The following is a 24,885-nucleotide window of genomic DNA, read 5'->3' as shown; positions in this document are numbered from 1 at the left end:
TTCCTTAGTTTGGAAGTTTGGGGTCATGGTTTCATGAAACATCCCAGTTAATTTGCCTAATAACATGTTCAGTGCTTCTAATCTATCTCCTAGCTCACTGAGTAGTGCCTGGGATCTTAAAAGCTTGCAAGTGGCCATCCAAGGCACAACTATTGGTCTCTGTTCTTGTGGAGTAACAGAGGAAGAAACAGAGTTATGAATAAGAGGGGGAAATTGCCTCCATGAACAACTACCTCCTTTGCTATGAGACCAGAAGAAATGGATGATGCCTGGCTAACATTACTGAAAATTTTAATCAAAGATTCTATAGAAGAATTCTGATCAAAAGGTGGAAAGTGCAGAGCTGAATTTCAAATCCTTATGGACTCTAGACTTTATGGAGCCATGGAAGGTAGATGAATTCCTGAAACTACTGCCCTGAGATAATCTTTAAACCTTAAACCAAAAATGCCCCCTGAAGTCTTCCTGAAACCAAACAACAGTTTAGCTTAACTAGTTTTGGGTTAGTAAAAAATGTCTGCCTTGAACATTATGCTTTTTTAAAAACCATCTATATGGGATCAAATTAATACCAGCAATCCAAAAGATTAGATAGGAACATTTAGGGTGCAGTGAATTTATGTTAATAAGGGACAACTGAGAAAAGGTGCGTGAGAATGGTTACAGACTTGAAGAATGTGATCAGTGTCATTAAATGGTACATGTAGAAACTGTTGAATTGGTGTGTGCTTGCTGCATATATTCTCAACAAGAACAACAAAATAAAATTATATATTAAAAAAATCTATAGGTGTATTGCTATTGTGGGTGGGAAACCAGAGACCTCTGTGCTTTGCCTACTTAAATGGAGAATAAGGAGGAAGGGGTGAAAGAGGGGAGAGAAGGAGGTAGATCAAAGCCCAGGACTGTGGCGTTTGGGGCTGAAGGTCTTAGCAAAAAAAAAAAAAGGTTTATTGATCACACAATTTTCCAATCCTTAGTAAGTTAACATGCACTGTGAATCTCCAAGAAGAGGATGCACTATGAAGCTGTGTCCTTTGCTATTTGACCTGGGAACTCCCTTTTTCCCCAAAGAGCATCTCACAGAACAGATCTGGCGAGGAACTTATTTTGGGACGTGCTGGCTTAGAATGTGCGTCAGCTGTCTATGTTAAAGAGCTGAGAAGACCAACCGGTCTGGCAAAAATGAATGCATGATTTATCTAGTATTTATATAATACAGGCCATGATTAACTGAATTTTTCACCGGTAAGTCTTTTTGAGTCTTTTTGGTCAGGTGGCTGATGTGAATGTAAGTTCTGTGAGAGCAGGGACCTTCCTGGTAACTACCATATGCCAGGACCTAGGACAGTGCCTGGGCCCTATCTATACATGCAATAAATATTGACTAAATGAGTGCAGAAATGGATGGATGCTCTGCAGATCTAAACTACTGCATTTATGTTATCTCTACACTTATCATTTAGATCAATTTCTACTTCATTTTGACTAACAGTAATTTGAAGGATCAACAAGTATTTCTGATCACTCCTCCAACATCAGCCCTTGCTCTGTTTAATGAAGAGATGGCTGGATGCAGGACAAAAGGTGCCTGGGTGGCACAAATAGTTTGCGCTGGTCTACTTACTAAAAGGTTGGTGGTTCAAACCCTCTCAGCAGCACTGTGGAAGAAAGCCCTGATGATCTCCTTCTGCAAAGATTACAGCCATGAAAATCCTATGGAGCTCAGTTCTACTCTGTAACACGCGGAGTCGCCATGAGTTGAAATTGACTCGATGGTAATGGTTTTGGTTTGGACACAGGACATTGGATTTTAAATTTTTGCTAATGCCAGTGTTATCAGTGCTCTTATCAGTGTTTACTGGAGAGGACATGCTGGCAAGTGAGAGGCACTGGCCAACTGACTGATACTTTACATCTTAATATTTCATGATCAATAGCATATGTAATTTTGTCATTTTCCCAGTTTTTATTACCAAGTGATAAGCAAGTAAGAGTGAACAGATGGTATTATCAATCTCAATCATATGTGAAAGCTTTCGATTTGTGTAATTTTTAGAGTATTAACCACTAGCTCCTGGTTAAAGGCTGAACAGAAGGTACATTTCTGCCTTTTTCTAAATATTATCATAATTCTAGATCATCATTTCTTCCTTTTTAGGGCATCTCAGTAATTCTCCTTCTCATGGTCTTCTCTTTTATTTCTGGATTACTGAAATGGTCTCTTAAATGGTTTTCTTTGCTTCCAGTCTGCCTTGTTAAACCAATTCTGCACACTTGCAAAAATAAAGGGACCAGTATTAAGTCCACCGAATGTAAGTTATCTGAAGACAGGATTTAGCATAACATATGAAAGACTATTTGAACACTCAGAGCTGTCTGGGAAGGACGGTGAGTGACCCATCTGATGGTCTCAGGCTATTTAGAAGGGATGTTGAGTGGCACCTCAGTATAGTGGTTATGAGTACTGGCTCTGGTGCCAGGCTGTTTGTGTTTAAATCCTAGACTCTCCACCTTTTAAGTATATGACTTTGCCAAGTTTAAAAAAAAAAAAAATGATTCTCTTCTTAGTTCCTTCATCTGTAAAATAGGGGAAATAATGGTACTTTCTTGATAGTATTTGGTGAGGAATGAATGACATAATGTATATAATGGGTTTGGCAGAGTACCTAGTACATGCTGAGAATTTAACAGATATTAGTAGTTATGAAGGGATTCAGGAACCCATGGGTAGTTTTATAATATAACCCTCTTACAAACTTATGTTTTTGATTTATAAGAGATATAATAATGTTTTCACTGGGTCACTGCTCAGTGGGTTATAGTTTGGATTTATCACAGCAGTTTCAGATGCTTCACCCTGGCTCTCTACCCCTTCCACAATCTGGCTCCACCCTTGATAAGCCTGCTCCGTTGCTTCAGTGAGGAAGGCAAGGCTCTCACCAGCTTCCCAGATACAGCGTCCTCACTCCCACCGTGCTACTTGGGATGAGTCTCCTGGAAGATCGTCTCTTCCTCTTTTCTCTTAGGTTGATTTCAATGCAGAGCAATGCAGGCTAGTCAATCCCTCCTCTTCAAAGCCAGCCCATAGTAATTGAGTCTTTCTCTGATTTCCTATGCCACTTTCTTTTTTTATGTCATAGTTGAGGACAGCAGCACTATCTTTTTCTTTTTTCTTGTTGACTGTATAAATCTTCTGTTGGTGATGATCTGTCTCCTAAGGGCAAGCATCACATCTTTTACCTTTCAAGTTCTCTGTACGTACCTAGTATAGTGTGCAAAACAAAAGATGTGGCCTGAGTTCAAATCCTAGCTCCATAGTCTGCTCTGGAGCAAGGCAAGTCATTTACCATTCATAATCTCAAATTGCTGTATACACACAGATACTCCAACATTTGCCAATTCAACATCTGTCACATGTACAGTTCAGTGATACGAATTACATCAATCATGTTGTTCAACCATCACCAATATCTGTTGCCAAATTTTTCCATTTCTATAAATAGAAACTCAGTGAAAAGCAATGATTTCCTCTTCTCCTGCCCCTCCCAGCCCTAGTAACCACTATTAAAAATTTTTTTCCTATACATTTGCCTATTCTGGGTATTTTATATAAATTAGATCACACAATATTTATTTTTTTGTGATTTATCAGTTAGGATTATTTTGAGAAATAAATTATAACATGCCTGCTATTGTAACTGGAACATATAGAGAAAGAGAAAAAAAGCTATTTATTTATACTACCATTATTATTATTGTTATTAGAGTATTTGCAACAAGTTTTACCTTGGGTGGAAAAGGCTACAGTTTTCCAAAGCTAGGGGTTCCCGAACGTTAGTGAAATCAGGCCAATACAAGTGGAAAGCAGGCAGTTTGGGGGCACCTCCTGTTCTGAATTCTATAAGGATAAAAAGATCAACAACAAGAGGAAAGACGATTCCTGTGGCTTTGTCATGCAGCAGGCATTGTGTTAGGTATATTTTAGGCTAAGCAAATAAACAAATACAGAAACAAAGAACCCTTGACAATGTGTATCAAAGTCCCTGACAGTAATGGTCTACATGATGCCTGGGCATGTCAGGGCATCTTGCAACCAAAGAAGCAAAGTTCCTGGGCTATTAATTTCAAGGTTGTTTTTTCAGTCCTAAGACAGATCTGCCAAGATAGCAGTGGTGGCCTGTGCTACAGTGCCACCCTACTCATACATGTCGTCCTGATTGTCATCACCATACTTCCCGTATTGTATTAATGATCTGTCCCCCTCACATGATGGTCAGCTCCTGGAAGGCAGGGAGCTTCATCTTTGTTTCCTCAATACTATCTGACACATAGTAGGGCTGGATTTTTGCCTATCATTTATTCAGACACTATTGTTCACAGTGATGTAAGGAGTTTCAATGTAGGGATGAAAGCAGATGACAGGAGGTGACAGAGGATTTTATACCCAAGTAAGAGACTATATTAAAAATGTCTTACAAAGAACTACCATAATCCAAAAAAACCAAACCCACTGCCATCAAGTCGATTCCGACTTATAGCGACCCTATAGGACTGCCCCATATGGTTTCCCAAGAGTGCCTGGTGGATTTGAATTGCCATCCTCTTGGTTAGCAGCCATAGCACCTAACCACTATACCCCCAGGGTTTCCAGAACTACCATATGACCCAGCAATTTCACTCCAAAGGATATACCCGCTCCTAGGTATATAACCAAAACATTTGAAAGCAGAAACTCAAACAGATATTTATATACTAATATTCATTGCAGCATTAGTCACAATAGCCAAACGGTGGAAACAATCCAAATGTACATCAACAGACAAATGGATAAACAGATTGTGGTTTAGACGCACAATGGAGTATGATTCAGCCATAAAAATGAAAGAAATTCTAATGCATGCCACAACCTGGAGAAACCTTGAAATATTATACTAAGTAAAATAAAGCTAATCACAGAAGAACAAATACTGTATGATTCCACTTATATGAAGTATCTAACCCAGCCCAGTGCCATCGAGTTGATTCCGACTCATAGCAACCCTATAGAACATAGTAGAATAGGCGAATTCATAGAGATAGAAAGTAGGTAGGCGTTTACCAGGGGCTGAGTAGAGAGGAAGAGGAAGAGTTATTTCTTAACGGGTGCATAGTTTCTGTCTGGGGTGGCAAAGTTTTAGAAAGAGATGGTAGTGACAGTTCCACAACATTGTGAATATAATTAATGTCACTGAATTATACACTTAAAAATGGTTAAAATGGCAGATTTTATATTGTATATATATTTAGCACAATGATAATAATAATAAAGTTTTAGCCCAATGAAATATGTGCATAAGGAAATAGGTTTCCCTCCAGACTTCAGAAGCCCCTTGGGGAAAACTCTGGCTAGGTTCCTACCAGGGTTCTATCTTCTTTCTCCATTCCCTTCTTCAGCGTCCCACCTAATCCAAGCCTGGTATCAGACCCTTCACTCTAATCTTGGTTGTTAAACTAACCTGTGTGGCTTGAAGCAAGCCACTTAGAATTTCCTTCACATTTCCCTCAATCGACAAGGATAACACACTGACCTGCCTTGGAAGGATAGGGAGTGAATTAACTCCTGTAATTAGTAGTTTCTGTGCTCTGCATACACCAAGTGGTATAAGAATGCCAACCATTACCACAGCGGCCTGAGCATAGCTTTGCTTCTAAAGAACAAGTTTACTTGGGAATAACTGCTTGGCAAAGAGCTGACAACTGGAAGTTGCAAACTTTACACAGAAGCAATATTTCCAGCATTTCCTCCAAGCAATCATGAGTAAATTGCTCACTAGGGGTGGAAATGGTTTCCAGCCAGTTCTGCCTCTTCCGATTTGTGCACCCTGCAAAGCTTAGTCAATGCCAGGTAACTGATCCTTCGTGAGTCTGCTGTTTAGTGCAGATGAAGAATCCAGAATGGTATAATTTTGATAGGGATTAAATTTTTGTGGAGTGGTATGTATCAAAAGCAAATAACTTGTACATTGTTCAAAGCCAAGAGTTATAGAAATAAAATCTATAATTTTTAATTATTCAACGACAAAGACTGCCACACCTTGTTTTTTTCATGTGGAAGAACAGTTCATCCCTTCATTTGTCTTGAGTTTCGTTTTAGAAACTCTAAAAATGTATCCCTTATCACCATAGGTAAAGAGAAGTCAAAATTATGACCTAGAAAGCTCTATAAGACAACAGTTAAAAATAATGGGTTCAAAAAAATTTATTTTCTAAACCTTCAGTAGAAGGTTTAAGCCAATTGAACCTACTGTGTATTTTAATAAGAGGTCTGTGCTTCTATTAGTGAATAAACCACTTGCTATGAATTTATTATGCTGTAAATACCATTACATTAATTTATATAAAAGCTGTACTTGTTTGAGTTGCAATCACTGTGATCTAAATTTTGGAAGGGAAAGTTAGAGCATAGTGGTGTCACCAGGGGTGGTGTCACCCAGTGCAGTAACTCTTAGTGTCACCCCTCATGCTGATTACCCGCAATACTGTAGCTAAATCACCAGAAAATCTGACAAAATCCGTGGCTGTAAAAACACTGGCAGGGGTGAAGACAACAGCGCATGCTTGTAGTAAGTGCAGCTGAAACCACGTGATTCGAAGCATCGCTGTAATTGGGTAATAATGACAGCTCTGACCTGAGTGCATTAGAAGGTTCAAAAAGTAAATTAGCATAGAGTTTTAGCCTTGTAGGTCTATTGATCTGGGTTTAGGTCTATTGATACATGTAAGCTGGGTTTACAATTTTTTATTGTTATTATAACAAAGTACAGGGATATTTTTATTAAAAAAATAATAAATTTCTGCTGAAACACTGCAAGAAAATTTTATAGACACTCGTTTTGGTGTCACCTCCTCTGACAATGTCACCCAGTGTGGTATATACCTCCTGCACCCCCTTAATAATGCCACTGTTTGAAAATGGCATGACGAACTATGCTGAAATCTAACATCCTTCTCCTGGGAACAACAGGGAGGCTGCTGCCCTTCTGTAGCTAAGTGAGTCATCAACACTGGCTTTCACAGGGTCAGCATGTCAGGCCCCAAAGGATGCCTTAGGCTGTGCTGTGCATTCTGGGAGCTCTGCTAGAAGGGCCGAGCCCAGGTACTGGGCCAGGAGAGCCTGGTGGGGAAAAGAGATTTTGCCTTACTTTTCTTTAGATCTCTCAGGCAAGATTCTGGTAGTACCAGGTTGCTTTGTAAGCATTCTCACTGTATACAGACAAGTACATAAAAGCCCAAGGTTACACAAATTAAGGTGGTAAGTGTGCCCAGGCCTTGTGTACCAGAAGAGAGCAATGGAAAATATTTATCCCTTTCTGTGGCCGTTCTTGGTGATCTTGTTTAAATTAGCTGGGGATAAAGCAACATTTAAAAATCACCTCTGTTCTGGATGAAAAAATAGCACTGTGTCAGGGTAGCTTTTTTGAGGCAAAAGAATGAGTTCAACAAGGCAGCTCCTGTAGCAGTACCAGCTTGTTTTGGTGGTACACGCATCATCTTCATTCAGGAGTAGCAAAAGACAATTTCTGTTTCATTTCAGAATAACAAAGACATTATGCTATTTCAACATAATAAGATATAGCTAAGGACAAAATATTATATTTTGAAGGTTTTAAAATACATATAATTTTTGGATAAAAGCTGAGTTTGAAGCTTAGATGATGATCTGTTTGGGTTGTAAAAAGACTACTATTTGCTAGGCTTCTTTTTGAGTATTAGATTTGACACATACATGTGCACACGAGTACTAAGGAGGAGTGAGGCAGGTTTGGGGAACTCAGAGATGTGTCTGGGTCATTGCTGAAGCTACAGAGGAGACCTGTTTTATATTCAGTCCACCAGTGATAACCTTGGTACACTATCGTTGAATTTTTCTTTGCTTATGTTGTATGAGTATCAAAAGGAATTACATGTGTGTTTACAGTTTGATAAACATTCAACATAAATTACACACTTTAATTTCATTTATTAGTTGGGGACTATGGAAAGCAGGAATTTCATCGCATACAAACTGCCGTTCAGATTGAAGGATTAGCGGTTTCCCTAAAAGGTACATTAATTGTAAGAACAAAATCCATTTCTATCTTAGTCACTACATGGTTTGCATTTAGAGTTTTAAAATGGCAAGAGTAGAGTACAGCTCATCCTAATGACTATACAGTGTGTTGTTTACACTTCCGGTGGATCCCACATTGTCATCAAGAACAAACCTAGGGCTAATAAACCTCCTGTCATTTGACAACCGGTATGAATGTTGTAGTCACCCCCCAAATTTTTAAGCCCTGTTTATCTCAAAAAGAACTTGGCCTGAGCTTTTGGAATTAGCATGCGAAACAGTACCCATGATATTATCTTACCATATAATGACTCCAAAAATCTCACAGAGATTAATGGTGATAACATAATTCCAGAAAGTCGCCGCTCTATATGTAGAAATATATTGGCAATAAAAACCAGTCACTGTGTGCCTTTCCCCAGTTGGGGATCTCTCACTTTTCTTTGATTTTTAAAGGCTTCAGATCAATAACTGGAGTGACATTATTAACAGCTCCCTCAACACCTTGGCCAGCGCTAATATTAAATCCATTACACCTTCTGTTTGACATTTGCAGTACAGCAGAAAGTGCTGTAGATACAGTCACGTTGTCTGGGGACCGGGGTGGGATGTGGGGTTACTAAGATGGTTTCCTCTGCCTGGCTTCTAAATTCACTTCATTGATAGGAAACTTGAACGAAAACAAAACAAAACAAAAAATCAAACAATAAGAAAAAACCAACCCAATACCAGAGTGGTAAATCATTCGCCCATCCAAGTACAAGCGTATCTCATATCCATGCAGTTTCCGAAACAAAATATTGATTTGATCCTCAGATAAACCTTTACATTCTTTATCATTATTCCTAAACATTTGAACCTCTTATTATATCACTGATGGTGAAAATCATCTAATGAATTCAGAGGAATTAAGTTCCCATTCCTGTAGAATCAGGAGCTGATCAAATTTACCGCAGCAGCGCAGAGGCCTAAGTAGAAAATGCAGATTATTTCCATTTAGGCAACGACTCGGCTGCTTCCATTTTGCTTGCCTTTAAAATATTCAGGACATAGAGTGGGTATAATAGCATACAGATCATACTACAACAACGATTAGAGTAACTCCATCCAACAGGCTAGATTCTGCCTGGAACTTTAAACGAACCATTCTAACCTCTATTTTAGACAACCAATGGGTTAACCAGGCTGCTGTAGTTATTCTTCACCCAAAGTACTGTCTCATACATTTTGCTAAGTTGTCTAAATCCTGGTACAGTATTGACTTCTCCCTCTGTGAGCTAGTACCCATTCAATAAGCTGCAAGAACCCCTTGTCCTGGTTCAATTCCCTCCAAAGCAGGACCCAGGTTACTCCTGACAGTCATCCTACAACTAGGAGCTGGCCATTAGTGGGGAACAAACCACTGGAGACAGAAAAGGAACTTCTGTCTTGAAGAGAGACATATGACAGAGAAAGACACCCATGATGTTAACTGAAAAAGGTTACCCAGAGGCATGTATCTTATTTTAGTAAAGAAAAAAAAAAAAAAAAAACCAAACAAATCAAAATACTGTATTCCTATATATATATATATATACACAGGCATGGAATCGACTCGATGGCACTGGGCTGGGTATAGCAACAAAGTCTAGAAGGATATATAATACATATATATGCACCGTGGTTATTTCTGGATGGTAGGATGTTGGTTGGTTGTTTTCTGCCGTCTCTGAATTTTTCACACTGGTCATGAATTAATTTTGTCATCGGGAAAAAAAATAAGGCTGTTTTATGAAAGAGAAGGAGACCCTGGTGGCATAATGGTTAAGAGCTACGGCTGCTAACCAAAAGGTTGGCAGTTAGAATCCACCAGGCGCTCCTTGGAAACTCTCTGAGGCAGTTCTACTCTGTCTTATAGGGTCACTATGAGTCAGGATCGACTGGATGGCAGTGGGTTTGGTTTTGGTTTTTTATGAAGGAGAAGGGAGGAAAAAAACCCAATAATTTTATGACCTAGTCTAAGGAATATTACTCTAAGCCTTCAAAATAAGGAGATTTTTTAAAAGTTCCTCTAGAACGTCTTGAAAGAGCTGCTTTTTCTGTTTATTCAGCATTTAGAAGATATAGCACTGAATTTTACTAAAAGGAGAGGATAGCACTTATACTCCTAAGATTGCAGAATTATTACGAGTAATAAGATACAACTAGATCTATGAAAACGAACAAACCATCCAAACGGCCTCTCCCAGGGGTTCTGCGCTCCCCAAGTATGGGAGACTACAGGGACAGAAAAAACGCTTGCCTGTAGACAGAGAGGCACAGTCTCTTCCAAAATGTTCAGAACAACTCCTGAACACGCAATCTAGAATTTTATAACTTTTTAAAACCATGCTACCCATGTACTTGATGCCTGCCTTAAGATTTCTCTAAAAGAAATACCTTATTTACTTAACTATTAACACACGTGCATACACATAAAATTTATGTGGGTTTGCTGTCCCGTTAACAGATCTTTTTTCTTTCATTATCTCGAGACCTGGTCAAGACAAGACAAGACAATCAACAGGGCTACCAGTTGCTATGAGTTGGAATCAACCTGACGGCACTGGTCAACGTCAGCAGTTCAAGGAAATAGAATTCCTACTGTGACACACTATCACTGCCTCTTTGGCTGCTTTAGTCATTTATTTCCTTTTATTATAATGCCAGATGTTATTTAGATTGCAGTCATTTAGTAATGCTCCACTGAACACATCAGGGCTTCTGAAAAATTCCATACCTACTAGTCCCTTCGTTTTCATAATAACTACATAGCAATATCCTTTTCTGCCCAAATTATACCATTTAAAAAGGAATCTATGGTATATCAGCCTTTAAAAGATTATGGTGCAATGAACAAAAGTCTTCCAAGATGTTCCTTCATGTTATTAAGAATTAGAAAACCTTGTCAAAATTCTCTCAGCTTTTAAGAAACGTAAGCAGCTTTGGGATATAGTGCCTGACATGAGCTTTTTAAGTCAATGCCATTAGAGTGATCATCTGCCTTAATGATGATACTTTGTTAAAAGTAGCAACCTATGTTGTTTTTCAGTATTTCAGCAATCTAATAGCTTTTTTTTTTAAAGCCAAAAGATTGAAAATAACCAACACTACAGACTTTTTACGCAGGGTATACCCACCCCAGATATACTGAATCGGAATCTACATTTTAATAAGATCCCCAGGTGATTCTTATGTAAAATTTCCTGGGGACATGTGAGGAATGTAGATTCAAACCCCTGAGGCAAACACAGCTTAACATTCACTAAAGGTGAGAGATACACTCACTGTCAAGGAGGAGAAACCCTTCTTATGTGACTGTATCTAATGAGCCTAAGTTATTAAGGGGTGCAGAAAGCAGTGTTTTCAATTTCACTCGTTAGAATGCCTAAGGGCAGTGTGGGAATGCAGGAGAAAGAAACCCAAGTTAATGTATGACACTTTTAAATGATCCATGAATGGACTGACTTGAAAGGAGAGAAGGACAGTAACAGTTGAAGGGGACATGTATTCTCCTACAAACAGAATGAAAAGATTCTAAGTAGGAACTGAGTTCTGACATTGTTCCTAGCATTGTTTTATGCATGGTGGTGATTCATAGAAGATATGGAATTTATCAGAGTTTTAATATTAAATCTTAAACCAGCTTGATTTCATTTTAGTTTAGGATGATATCCTAGCAGAACCGGTTTATGGACTCTGGGTTTTTTTTTTTTTTTTTCCTCCTAATCCAAGTTCCTCCAACTAACAAGTCACTCAACATATGTTTGGGGAGACATCAAGCTCAATATGAATCAACAATGTGATCTGGCTGCCAACAGGACCTAATTCAACCTTATGTTGCATTAATAGATGTATAGCAGTGTACACTGAGAAAGATGTCAGCCCCCCTGTTTTGTACTAATCAGAATGTATCTGGAGGGCTGTGCTCAGTTTTCTGAATTGTATTTTTGGAGGGCCACCGACAAACTGAAACACAATCAAAGGACAGTGACTTGGCTGGTGAGGGTCTCAGAAACATGTCATGGAATAATAGTTGTGGAAATAGGGTTGTTTGACCTGGAAAAGTCATGGGTAATGGGATGAGAGATTTGATGTATCACATATCAGAGAGGCTGTGATAGAGAGGGAGTAAATCCGCAACATGGCCCCAGAAGGCAGATCATGGATCAGCGGGGAGAATTGGCAGCAAATTAGATTTTCAGCCCACATGAGGAATAACTTTCTACCTATTAGAACTTCTCAACAAAGGCAGCCTTGTAATTTAGACAGCTTCCTAGCAGGGGTGAGTTCAAGCAGAGACTGCAAGGTCACCTGTTGGTCTTGCTGTACAGGGATGACTGCATTGGGTTGGAGATTGGATCAAGGGATGGTGGAGGTCCTTTTAAACTTGATTCAAAGAAGCAAAGTCTACTTTCCTAAGGCCTTCCTTCATACTAAGGCTTACAAAGTTAAATTATTTTAAGGGTTTAAGAGTCATGAGTAAACCATGTAATATAATCCAAATCTAGAATGAAAAACTAGAAAGCTGTCTCATGGACCACCTCTTAAATATGAACATTTTAATGACTAAAAGGAGTCCCTGGGTGGTATAATATAGTTGACACACTTGGCTGCTGACTGGAACCTCCAATCTTTCAGTTACCAGAGGTGCCTCAGAAGAAAGGCCAGGTGATCTGCTTCAAAAAATCAGCCACTGAAAATCCTATGGAGTACAGTTCTACCTTGACAAACATGGGGTCATCACACATGGGGTTGTTATGAGTCAGAATCAATTCAATGGCATCTGGTGGTAAACGACAGAAAAGCAGTTCCAATTTTCTCTCTGACATATCTAGTCAGTGAGTTTTGGTGTAAGAATATATGCCTCCCCCCACTGTGTGAACACAGTTATTTTCATTTTTAAATAGTAGAAAGTAGTCTTAAATATTCCCTTTTCTCACGCATGGGCTCATTGGAGAAAGATGCTCACCAGTGCTATGGAATAATGCTATGGGATAGGGCCTCAGAAGCTGTAGTTCATTCCGACAAGGAAACGTGGACTTAAAATACCTCCAAAAGAGAAAAACCTGTTTTCTCCCCTTCTTTGTGAGTCAGCATACTGTGATTATTTCTAAGCAGGCTAAATTAAAGTGTTTTTCTTGGAAGCGCATAGAGATATTTTAACATTAATCTTAAGATAGTTTTTTTTTTCTTCTTTTGTGAGTGTGTGTTGCGGATCTGTTTTAAAACAATAGCTCAAGAAAAGTACAAACATCTTTAAAGAGTGCAAAAATAATTTCCCAAGTAAGTAAATAAAACTTTGCACTTCAAATCAGGCCTTGATTCATTAAAAATCTTAAACTTCTCATGAGAAAAATTAACATTTAAACCACTGCTGCTTGGCCAAGCACTCCACCACACAAGAATATGAAATATCTCCTCTAAAAAAGTACAAAAAGGACAAAACCACAAATGTGGAACTTCAATTAATTTAAAGCCCCAATCAGCAAAGAATAAATCCTTCGCAGATCTAATTACCAGTGCTCTCGGAAGACCCAGGCCGACCAGCCAATCTTCCCCGTGTTTGAACAGCTTGATGAACTAGGGGACTGATGGATATCAAGTCATTTTGTTTAATTTATAAATGGATTTTCCCCTAATACTTAAATTATCATCAGTACAACACAATGAAAATGGGAACATTCTGAATGCAAAGTCTATAAGAGTCCTGGAAGGAATCCCAATGAGGAATGTCACCTCTGTTCATTCCTCTATACAATTGATCTAATTAAATACTGAGGGTGGAAAGGCAGTTTAAAATGTAGCCATTTCTGTTTTCTTTTTAGCCTTAATTTATCTGTTCACATCTTTCAAGTACCTTCTGATGCTTTAAAAAAAAAAAAAAAGCCAAGATTTCTGCAAGTACCCCAATACTTTTCATTCCCCATAACCTAACATTCAAAAAGCCTCAGCCATAGGTTTTGCTGAATAATAAACAAATGCATTGCACTTAACCATGGTAACAATGAAAGGAAGAAGGCGTTCCAAATTGGAACCGTATTCCTCCAGTCATTTGAAAGAGAAACTAAAGGCACTAGTACCTTCTATATGTATTGTTCAACTGAAATTAGATCTCTGGATTATACTTATTAAAATGTCTCTTTATTTTCAAATCTCTTCCTTATTTAACTACTGCAAGGGACTGAAAGCTGCATGGAATTGTTAAATACCGCTATAATCGCTTCACACTGGCTATATGAAGGCAATCATTTGGCAAAGGTCCTGCCCACCAATCCACACACTGGGACTGCAATTCCCACCTGGCTCGGGGGTCTCCGACTGAGAGGAGGAAGATGCTGAGCTGGCTCCATCCTCGGCAGTGCCCTGCGAGAGGAGGCCTCGCCCAGGCGGGAGCTTCATGCCCAGCTGCTCCGCCATCTCCACGTGGTCCCCGGGGTGGACATAGTCAAAGACACTGCTTCCTGTCAGCTCCACCTAGATAGGGAAGAGAAAGGGTGGGAAAGAGGTGTCAGAGGCTTTTTCCGGTTTTAAAATTCAGCATCACTGTGGTTCAGATTCTGTTTCGCAAATGAAATCTACACGGGTCCCAGAAACAGTCCTGGTTCTAAGTGTTCATCCTCAAATACTTAAGGATTCTTGAACTTGAAGGAGAAAGATTTTTTTCATACCTATTTACTTAGCATTTGTTTAGCCTAGTTTTTCTCATACACTGTTGTTTGCATAAAGCTAAAACATTCTGTGCGTGTGGACAAGTCGGCCTCGCATGCTGCTGTTTTATCTGTGCATCATCAAATGCTTTCCTGTTTGGTGTCAACTGGGTGATTGACTGAATTCTACAGTTTTCTCACTGACAGCTCCAGGCTTTGTATAAAAACAGCCAGAGATATCAGACTAGTATTTTCCTTAAAATACATGGATTTGCAAGATGCATTTTTACACATGTCAGCTTATTTCTACGTAAATTTAAATGTAAGAAGTGCTGCTTATGAGTATATGCAAAGACAGACATAATGTTTTCATTAAATATTACTCATTAGCTCAGTAATCATATGGAGGATCTTCCATGCAAAAAAGGTCAGCTGGGGTCTGAGGCAGCCATTTTTTTTTTTTTGCTGGTATCAGCTTGTTTTGCCTTCAGTCTAATAAAACAGATGGTACAGCTCTCCTTTCCTTAAGGGCTTTTTAAAAAATGTTTTATTTTGTGTACTCTTGGTATTAGGCTGACTCTAAAGGTACAGAATAGATCTCAAATATCAGAAAGTGTCAGCCTGAGACGGGGGCGCTGCCCACTTTGGTGTTGTCAGGCATGGTCCTGGTCAGGGCTGGGCACCGTCCGAGGGGGCACAAGTTGCTGGTAAGGATTGGCCTTATCTCTGTACTCTTCTGATGCTGTAACTCTTATCTCCTTTCAAGAATAGCAGTAATACTCTCTAACGTAATGTATCAGGGTTACAGGTACTACAACAGGGAGAGATGTGTCAGCAACAGGACAAGGAAATGCTCTTTTCCAGGTCACTAATGGGTGTCCCAGTCCTCAGGAGTTTAATGGTGTCAGGCCAGCTATGGTGTACCACAGAACAGCCGGCCCTTCATATTTTCACAAGTTTCTTGGTGGATATTTACCTAGAACTCCTTCCTACCTCATGTTCCTTTCCTGTGTAATTCCCAGCATCTCTCCAAATGCCACCCAAGTGTCCACACTCTTTTTGCTGCCAGGGAGGCATTCTGGCAGTGGGTGAACTGTCAAAGAGCATGTAATACCCAGAGTAATTATTATTCTCAGAACTCCCGGTAAAATGATCACATCTACTCCCAGACTCCACTTGATTAAAATCTTAACAGGTTACACATCTTCAACATCTATCAATTAGCAAAGGTAGAGCCAGAAAAATGGGAGGCTAAATTCAGTTTGGTTAATAGCTCTTCCTGAAAAGAGCTTGCATAACTTTTACTGAAAATGAGGCACTTTGTCTTTGCTATTAAATTACACTCTTCTTTACTGTATTACTCGACTACTGACTATATCATTTTACAATAACTATTTCCTCCATTTGGTATTGTTTCAGAGCATAAATCAGGATTCATAAGTGATCAGTTCCTATCCTCTGGGAGGGAGGGATTACATGTAAATAATCCCTTTAATGTGCGCCTTGCCTCTAAGCATTTCACACAGCAATAAATGGGTAAACTGACTTTGAGCAATTAAGAACTTAAATGAAACTAATAAAATGTGTGTTTTAATATTTCTTGATGGTTATTTTGTTTGGGGATTAGTGAATATGAGGAAGTCATTCTCATTTTGCATGGAGTCCAATGGCAGCGCTGTAATAAAATTACTTTTCCCAAACTCTTTAATTTTTACTTAATACTGCAACGTGCCTTTTGGCACAAGCCACAGCTTGTGATAAGATGGCAACACAGTGGGAGATACAATAGGGTTTTTAGGGGTGCTGGTTATTGCATATTCATGTAAGCCAGACTTACAGAAAGAAGGAGTAGACCACTAGCGCCACAGCCTGGTTTACTCGGATGTGCAGGTACTTCCTTTCCATATAATGACATCTCGGGTACTACACATCCAATATGCCATATCACATTATGGCATGCTGAGGGCCTTCTCGTTCAGTGGCCTCAGGGGATCTTCCGCCAAGATAACTCAAAGCCTAATATCAGATGGAGAAGTAGGCATGGGGAATTTGACACACTATCATAATCTCCTGAAACCTTGGTGGCGTAGTGGTTAAGTGCTACAGCTGCTAACCAAAAGGTCAACAGCTCAAATCCACCAGGCACTCCTTGGAAACCCTATGGGGCAGTTCTACTCTGTCCTCTAGGGTCGCTAGGAGTCAGAATTGACTCGACAGCAATGGATTTGGGTTTATCATAATCTCCATGTACAGTTAGAGGAAAGCACAAGCTATTTGGAGTCATAATCTGTGTTTGAGATCAGGATCTTTTCCTCCTTGGCTGTGTGACCTTGGGTAAGTTATTTAACCTTCCTGAACTTCTGTTTCCTACCCTAAAAGTGACAGTATGGCTGCTCTGCATGGCTCCGGGGGAGACCACTCACATTGTATTCTAAGTGGGCGGCACTCCTGAAGTACAACTCCATGGGAATGGTCAAGACAGTGGTTCTGAGAGCAGGATGAAAGCAGTACCCACTTTACCTGCCTCATGGCCTAATTTTGAAAATCCAATAAAATCACGCACAGGAAATCACTTTGTAAGATATAAGCACCACAAAATGCCTGCTATTGTTGCTGTAACTTCATAGATAAGAAGGGATGACATGCAGGGATGTATGTTCATTCCTATGTAACTTCAGAAACGGGTGGTTAGGGTATGTATGGTCACTTGAGAACCTGCTTGAATCAGCAGGGGAGATACATACTTTGAGCCTCAAATATAACATTCACAATATTAGCATCTACCTACTTGTGTGCCAGATCCTTTCCATATTTTGCTTCGATTAATTCTCATAAGAATCTTTAGAGCTGCTGTATGATTATCCACCTTCTATAGAAAAAGAAACTGAATAATGAAAAGGGTAAGTGGTAGAGATGAGATTTGGTCCAAACTCTGCTTGACGCAACCTACAATTTGAAGGTAGTGCGTTAGCAGCCACAGAGGCTGAGCAGAGACCTCTGAGCCCCCGTTTCCTTCAATTTCACCTTTATTCAAGAGGGAACATTGAGCACCATGAAGGGAGGGGACTGACGGTAGGCAACGTGCCAATCCAATGCTTTGCCATTGGACTCTTGGGCCGAAAGGAGGCACTAAAGCAGGTGTACTAAACTAACATAGATGTGTGAGTTGCCAAAAGTCTACGTATATACGGAGCTTGAGTCACCATCTCTATCATCACATCTTAGATTTCTCTAACACTTTCCACATTTCTCATACTGTTTTCACTTTGCTTAATTAAATTTTAGAGCTGGAAAAGACCTTAAAAACCATCTACTAATACTCCCTTATTTCATAGGTAAAAACTCGAAGGTTCCTAGAAGTTAAAATGCTTGTTGAAGTCTACGAGCTATTTTGTGGTTGAACCAGGGCTGTAAGCCCAATTGGCTAACTCTTAGTTCACTGCTTTTCCCACTAAACCCTTGTCTGTTTTTTTTCTGAAGCCTGACTAGGTTAAGACAGAGACTAGAACTCGTATTTCCTGCCACTAAATTCTGTGCCTCAAAATAGACTGCAGAAAGTAAGACTGGGAATTTTTTACTTGGTGAGTAGACATTACTTCATGTTAGCTTCAAGTAGGAAAAACAGAGTTCCAATCTAATATTACTGTAGTTAATTTGGTACCTTCAATGCCCAGTTATCAACTCTTTCAAAGCTTATGCCCTGTGAAAACTAGAACCACTGTCTTGTATATAGTTGGCGTATCATAAATGTTTTTAGGCTTGAGAAAAAATGCTTTATGCTTGACTCTGACAAGTTTAGGTTGGTTCTTTTATATTATTTATAGCATTGTTGTTAGGGAAACCCTGGTTGGCATAGAGGTTAAGAGCTACAGCTGCTAACCAAAAGGTTGGCAGTTCAAATCCACCAGGTGCTCCTTGGAAACTCTATGGGGCAGTTCTAATCTGTCCAATTGAGTCACTATGAGTCGGAATTGACTCGACGGCAATGGATTTTTTTATGGGTATTATTGTTATAGCATTAATGAGTTACAATATAGCGCCACAATATTTTCATTCCCAGTAAGTACTTGCCATATGCATTAAGTTCTAGGCCTTCCTCTATAGACCCTGAGTTTAATAGAGAATTGTGTGTGTGTATATCACATACATTACAAAGAAGTTGCTATTGGGTCATCCTCAACTCATGGTGACCCCATGTATGTACATAGCGGAAAAGGGCAGGTTTCTAGGAATTTTTTAGGAGAATAGTAGCTACTTTCGTAATAGGTGATTTCCCAATCTTTGGCACAACTGTGTTTGGCTGGTTAGTTTCCAACTTCTTTCACACCTCTAGTCCTCATTACCTGAATTGTAACATACCAGGAAAAAAAAAAAAAAAAAAACCCAAACCCATTGCTGTAGAGTTCATTCCAACTCATAGTATCCCCATAAGACAGAGTAGAACTGCCCCATAGGGTTTCCAAGGCTGTGATCTTTATGGAAACAGCCTGCCACATCTTTCTCCTGCAGAGTGGCTGGTGGGTTCGAACTGCCAACCTTTCGGTTAGCAGCCAAATCTACTTAACCACTGAGCCACAAGTGTTCCTTTTGAATCGTAAAATAGTTCAATAAAAATTACTTTTTCTTAACTTTTCCTTGAAATCACCAACAACAGAAACTTACGGAAATTTCATTTTATATTGACTATTGGTTCTATCTTCAATCCCTAATTATGATCTACATAATGAAAAGGTATAGCTTTTTACCTTAATAGTATGTTCTGATTAGTGCAAACTTCGTTCTAAGGCATATGTGAGAACCTCTTCATTTTTCATAGTAAACTCAACTACTTTATATGGTGGTAAAAAAAAAAAAAAAAACATGTTCTGTTTGCTAAACTCAAGAAACAGACTTGTGGGACTTTGAATTGTTTCTCTACCACTAGAAGGAAAAGTAAGCATGATGATTTCCGACCTCGCCCATTGGGTCCAACCTGACTCCAGCTGAGTGACTCTAAAGGAGAAATCACTCTCTCACATTGCTTAGTGTACTAGAAAACAGCTGAGAATGCATCAGTCAGGGCTGGCAGATAGGCATGAGTAATAAACAACTATATCCAGAAACAGCATTTTGTTTAAATTCTGTTCTCCCTGACTTTTCCCCATCTAATGCTACAAAAAGTTTTCCAGAGCAAACTGTAGTCACTGGTGCCATCCTGCATACAAAAAAAATGCAGTCAAGCTAAAAACCACATCAAAGAAGAAAAAACCAAACCCTTTGCTGTTGAGTCAATTGCGACTCATAGAGACCCTATAGGCCAGAGCAGAACTGCCCCATACAGTTTCCGAGGAGCGGCTGTTGGATTGAACTGCCAACCTTTTGGTTAGCAGCCTTGGCTCTTAACCACTGTGCAAAAAAACACACAGCCATCTGCAAATTTATTTCACAGTCTGTTAGCTTGCATGTAATTTGCAAGCTAGACACAGTTGATTTGGTAACTCTGAAGTTTCCTGGAAAAAAAAATGTAAATATATTATACAGTGGTTTGAGTTGACTTTTCCATGTCAGGTCACTGTACCCTGCTGGTAGATAGGATGGGGGACTAATTTGTCTTTTCATACATCAAGCAAGCATGTCAATAGCCTTTGCTTGGCCCCCTGGTGTGAGCAATACTTTTTAACTACAGTGATGTACTAACAGTACAACTCATTGAATTCAGCGCTCCCTTGATTGAACGGCTTCGGTACAAATGAGGACACAGGCAGCGATGTTGTAAGTCATCTCTATATTGGAACGACTTTTTTTTTTTTTTTTTAAGAGGATATACTTATAAAGACAGATCATAAAGCCAATTTTAAAGATGTATCTCTCTTTACAAATATTTCAGTTTTAGGAGTAATACAAAGTTCAATTTTATTACTTAAAAAGGATCATCTAAATTCTAACATTTAAGGCAGTATTTCCTAAGCCTTTTGTAAGATGTTGGATTTTAAAATTTCTTGAGGGTATTGCGACCATGCTGAAGACTGGAGGTGATCTTTGTTAAGCCCTTCCGCAGGGGTTCTCTTCCAGCCAGGCCTTGGTCCCATGGGGACTGCCGGCAATATTTGCATAGGAGGCCACGTCTGAGAGAGAATTATGTTGGTGGCAAGTGCTTTGGAAATCTAGCTCTCAGGTTAGGCTTTCAGATGTACCATGAGACCCTGACATCCTGGTTAGAAAATTCTGACCCAGGTTAAGACTGAAATTCTATCTCACTATGGCAGGTTAGGATTTGTAGTTTTTTTGTGGGTCACATTTATATTATTGAAGGATAATAAAGTGATAAAAGAATAAAATATAATAAGATGTGATAGCTTGATTAGCATAGGTTTTCTTTGGATTTACTAGTATCTTAATGCCATCTTCATAACTTTCTATGTATTGCAGAACTCTATGAATATTTATGAGGAGTTTTGACAGAAACTTGATGTTCTTTACTGTTCTGTCGCATTCTATGTATTTGCTGACTTATCTGAAGAAAAACGCATAAAAGCATTGGGTCCATTACAGAAATACATGCATAAATTAGTAGAACAAGAAGAAAGAAAGGTTCTATATCAGAACGATGAGGTAGAATGAAAAATCCTTTCAATGTCATCAAAAAAGAAAACGAGTCTACTCTCTTCTTATAGATACGTTAACATAGCCTTCCCTGAGAAGGATTTGAGCTAAAAGATACCACATCACGTGTTTATTTTTTCCTCTGAAATAAACATTTCTACTCCTGTGGGAATCAGTGAGGCAAAGTACTTCTTTTGCTTTTGTTTCTTTTACATACTCTTCTATAACCCCTGGAGTGCCTGACTGGAGGCTTTACAAATAACAACACCCAAAGAGAATACTGCATAACTGGTCCTGAACTTTGATTAAGAAGTGCCAGGAGATAATTCCAGTGGATTTCCTAGTTCTCAGAGAGGAAAAAGGAAAAGGCAGGCTATGGAAGAAATGGAAGGACAGAGAAAATAAAGCACTAATTGCAGACACTGATTCAGACTTGGGTATAGTATTTGGAATAGTATGTCTGCCTTTATGACTAAGCAGTTGAATTGATCAAACAATAATCAACACTGACTGCGATATATTCAAAAGTCTTAGACTGATCATACAGACTCCCACTAAATATCACTGAGCAGGTCTAAATGCTAAAACAGTCTGCATGTTAAATAATGAATCCAAGAACCCTTCGAGGTACCTCCCAATTTTTTTCTGTTTAAGAAATAAATTGTATGCTTCAATTTTTTCTTGTAACCTTGGTTCAGGTATTCCTCCATCATCTCATGTTGTGGAAGCATTGGCTTTAGAAGAGTTTTCATGTATTGAAACCCTTTCTCTTTCATTAAGAGACAACAGTGAAAAGAATAATCCAGAGAATGCCTTAGTACTGAGGGGACATTACATCACAGGAAAAGAGTCCAGGGATTTGTAAAAGTGACTAAACCAAGATATTTTAAAACCCTATTTTACAAAGTTCCTATTGTTTTGAAATTTTAAAGAGTCTGTAGGGCAGGAAAGGCCAACTTTTTAGTATGTATCACAATGCTGGAAAGGAAAAAAAGGATGTAGTTGGAGGTTACATCATAGTAAAAAAGGGAAATGATGCCAAGAAAGAAGCATTAACAACCCTAAAATTAACTGAAGTCAGACTCCCTTCTCTGAAGACCAAACAAATAGTAAGACGTTACTTTAAAAGCTGTCTTCATTACCTTGGTGGTAAGGAGGCCAATCAACATAAAATACTTGATATTGGCATAGTTAATCCATTATCCTCAAATTTTACATGGTTCCATATTTGTCATTTAAATCTGGAATACCCATTGCGACGCATGTTATGCATAGCCAGACTTCAGTATCAATGTATCTCAATTTTTGTTTAATTGTTTTTGTTTCTCAGTGAATTTTGTCCTCCTCCTTTTGGTCATGTGAATAAGAAAAAGGAGAAAATGCTTCTAAGATTGAAATTTCAGTCTTTCCCTGATCTTAAATAGCGCTTCTATTTTAAAGAAAAGTGACTGGACAAGGATAAAAATCATGTTTTAGTTGCATCATTTGTTTTTTTGATATTATTTTATTCTAGTCACGGTAAAACAATATCATTTATATGACTAAAAATTTGGATATGTTTAATGCACACGAGGAATAACAACAATGTCTACAAGTAATATTCACAAATAATAAAACTAATCATTCTTGATTTTTTTAAAGAGGCTACTTGATGGTGGGAGGCCATCAACGTTAGCCCTTACCAGGAGCTAAGTCACAATGTTTAAGTGATACAGTTGACAGAAAAACAAAGACCAGTAAAACTAGAAGTGCTTAACAAAGACAATTTGGTTCTACACCTCAAGAAATCTTTATGTGCAAGAAAAAGCAAAACAAAAGGAGGCTTTTGCTCAATTGACACGTTGGTTTCTCAGGTTGGAACATTATTATCAATGCCATACCAAAAAAAAAAAAAAAATACTTTGCTGTCCAGTTGATTCTGACTCACAGTAACCCTACAGGACAGTAGAACTACCCCACAGGGCTTCCACGGAGCGCCTGGTGGATTCTAACTGCTGAGCTTTCGGTTAGCAGCCATAGGTCTTAAACACTACCCTACTAGGGTTTCTATATCAATGCCACAGCTGCTCTATTTAAAACAACTGGTTCCTCTCCTCCATGTAAGGAGTCTTGTGAAGGGTCTTGAAAACCTCATGTAAAAAACAAAACAAACAAAAACCATAAAGTGTATTAAAATACTTTAGCCATTGTAGAAAGTGAATGATTAGCCTGTGTCAAGAAATTAATTTAGGGGCTAATAATCCCATCAGGAGAACAAAGACAAATAAAACTCACTGTGCTATGATCAATTACTGACCATTCTAGAAATTCCCTTTTAATTTGGCTAAGCACGTCTTGGGAACCTCCTGAACACCATGTGGGCACCGTGGCCCTAGTGTGTAATTTATTCGTAGTGAATCACCATAAGGAAAAGATGTAATATATTGCTATTTTATTTTGGCTGTTGTAACTACCAACTGTGGTCGTGTTTGAGGTTATTTCCTATGAAGCAAGTCAATACCCTGAGCACTCTCTAGGTGCCATTTGAAAGGAATAAGTTAAATTCACAACTGTTTAATAACAGACTGTGGGTTAGTCTTGTTAGAACAGGGAAAGTAAACAGAACTGGCAAGTAAGAGAAAATGGGTCAAAAGAAATGAGGCATTCCAGAGGCTAAAAGCACCTGTGTTTCTTAAGATATTTTGGGAGGTAGGGGGAGAGGGAGTCTGGTGGCAGGGGGCTAGGGAGAAAATTTTTTTGCGAATCTGATACATTCTCTGTTCTGTCTCACCAGAAAAATACTTTAATCCCATACACATATTTTGGCTTTTTATTTCAGGGGCTTCAGGTGTTAATAATATTTTAGATATGCAGGATTAGATAAACTTCATAATTGAAAACTCACCCCAGTTGTTTCTTTTTTGCTTTTTAAAATGTAGTTACTAGAAAATTTAAAATTATGTATGTGGTTTGCAATATATTTCTATTGGACAATGTTGCTTTCGAACCACAGAATCCCTGGAGCAGAACATGAAGTATTAGGATAAGGTAAAGATCATATTAAAGGGGTTAAGTGCAAGAGAACAAAACGTAACAGAAATAGAAGAATGTCTTTAGAATAAAAGGCCTAAACTTATAGAATTAATCAATCAATCAAATATTTATTGATTATTTGCTCTCTGTAATTTGAGATTACGGGGCTAAAAAGAAAGAGTGAACCCCGGACCTACCCTCAAGGAGTTTATAATCCACTTTGGAGAGATGACATAAATGATACGACAAAAATCTATGATGGCACAACGTAGTATATGATTAACTTGCTAGATGAGTTTTACAGATCAGTGCTCTTAAATTTCTCAAGACCCTTTGAGGATTTCCTTAAAATACAAATTCAGCGGTTCCCAGAAACACACAGATCAGGGCCTGAGATTCTGCACTTTTAACATACTCTTAGGTAATGCTGTTACTACTAGTCTGTGATTTGTGCTTTCACAAGCATTGGTGTGGATGAGTCCAGAGGAAGTTGTGATCCCAAAGTAGTTCTAGGACAATAACTCTCACACT

The 24,885-nt window shown here is 38.7% G+C and overlaps 1 protein-coding gene across 12 annotated transcripts in view; it reads right to left on the bottom strand.

The window, feature by feature from the left end:
* The window catches only part of NPAS3 (neuronal PAS domain protein 3), a 966,848-nt gene that overhangs the window by 126,718 nt on the left and 815,245 nt on the right, over positions 1–24,885 (bottom strand). For all 12 annotated transcript variants that reach the window (XM_049897603.1, XM_049897590.1, XM_049897591.1 and 9 more), the window contains one exon: positions 14,413–14,587. In XM_049897603.1, coding sequence (XP_049753560.1) covers positions 14,413–14,587 — 175 coding nt within the window. The remainder of the gene's footprint in view (positions 1–14,412; positions 14,588–24,885) is intronic.

Source organism: Elephas maximus, chromosome 10 (assembly GCF_024166365.1).
Source record: "Elephas maximus indicus isolate mEleMax1 chromosome 10, mEleMax1 primary haplotype, whole genome shotgun sequence".
Taxonomy (NCBI): domain Eukaryota; kingdom Metazoa; phylum Chordata; class Mammalia; order Proboscidea; family Elephantidae; genus Elephas; species Elephas maximus.
This window is presented reverse-complemented; position numbering and strand designations above follow the sequence as displayed.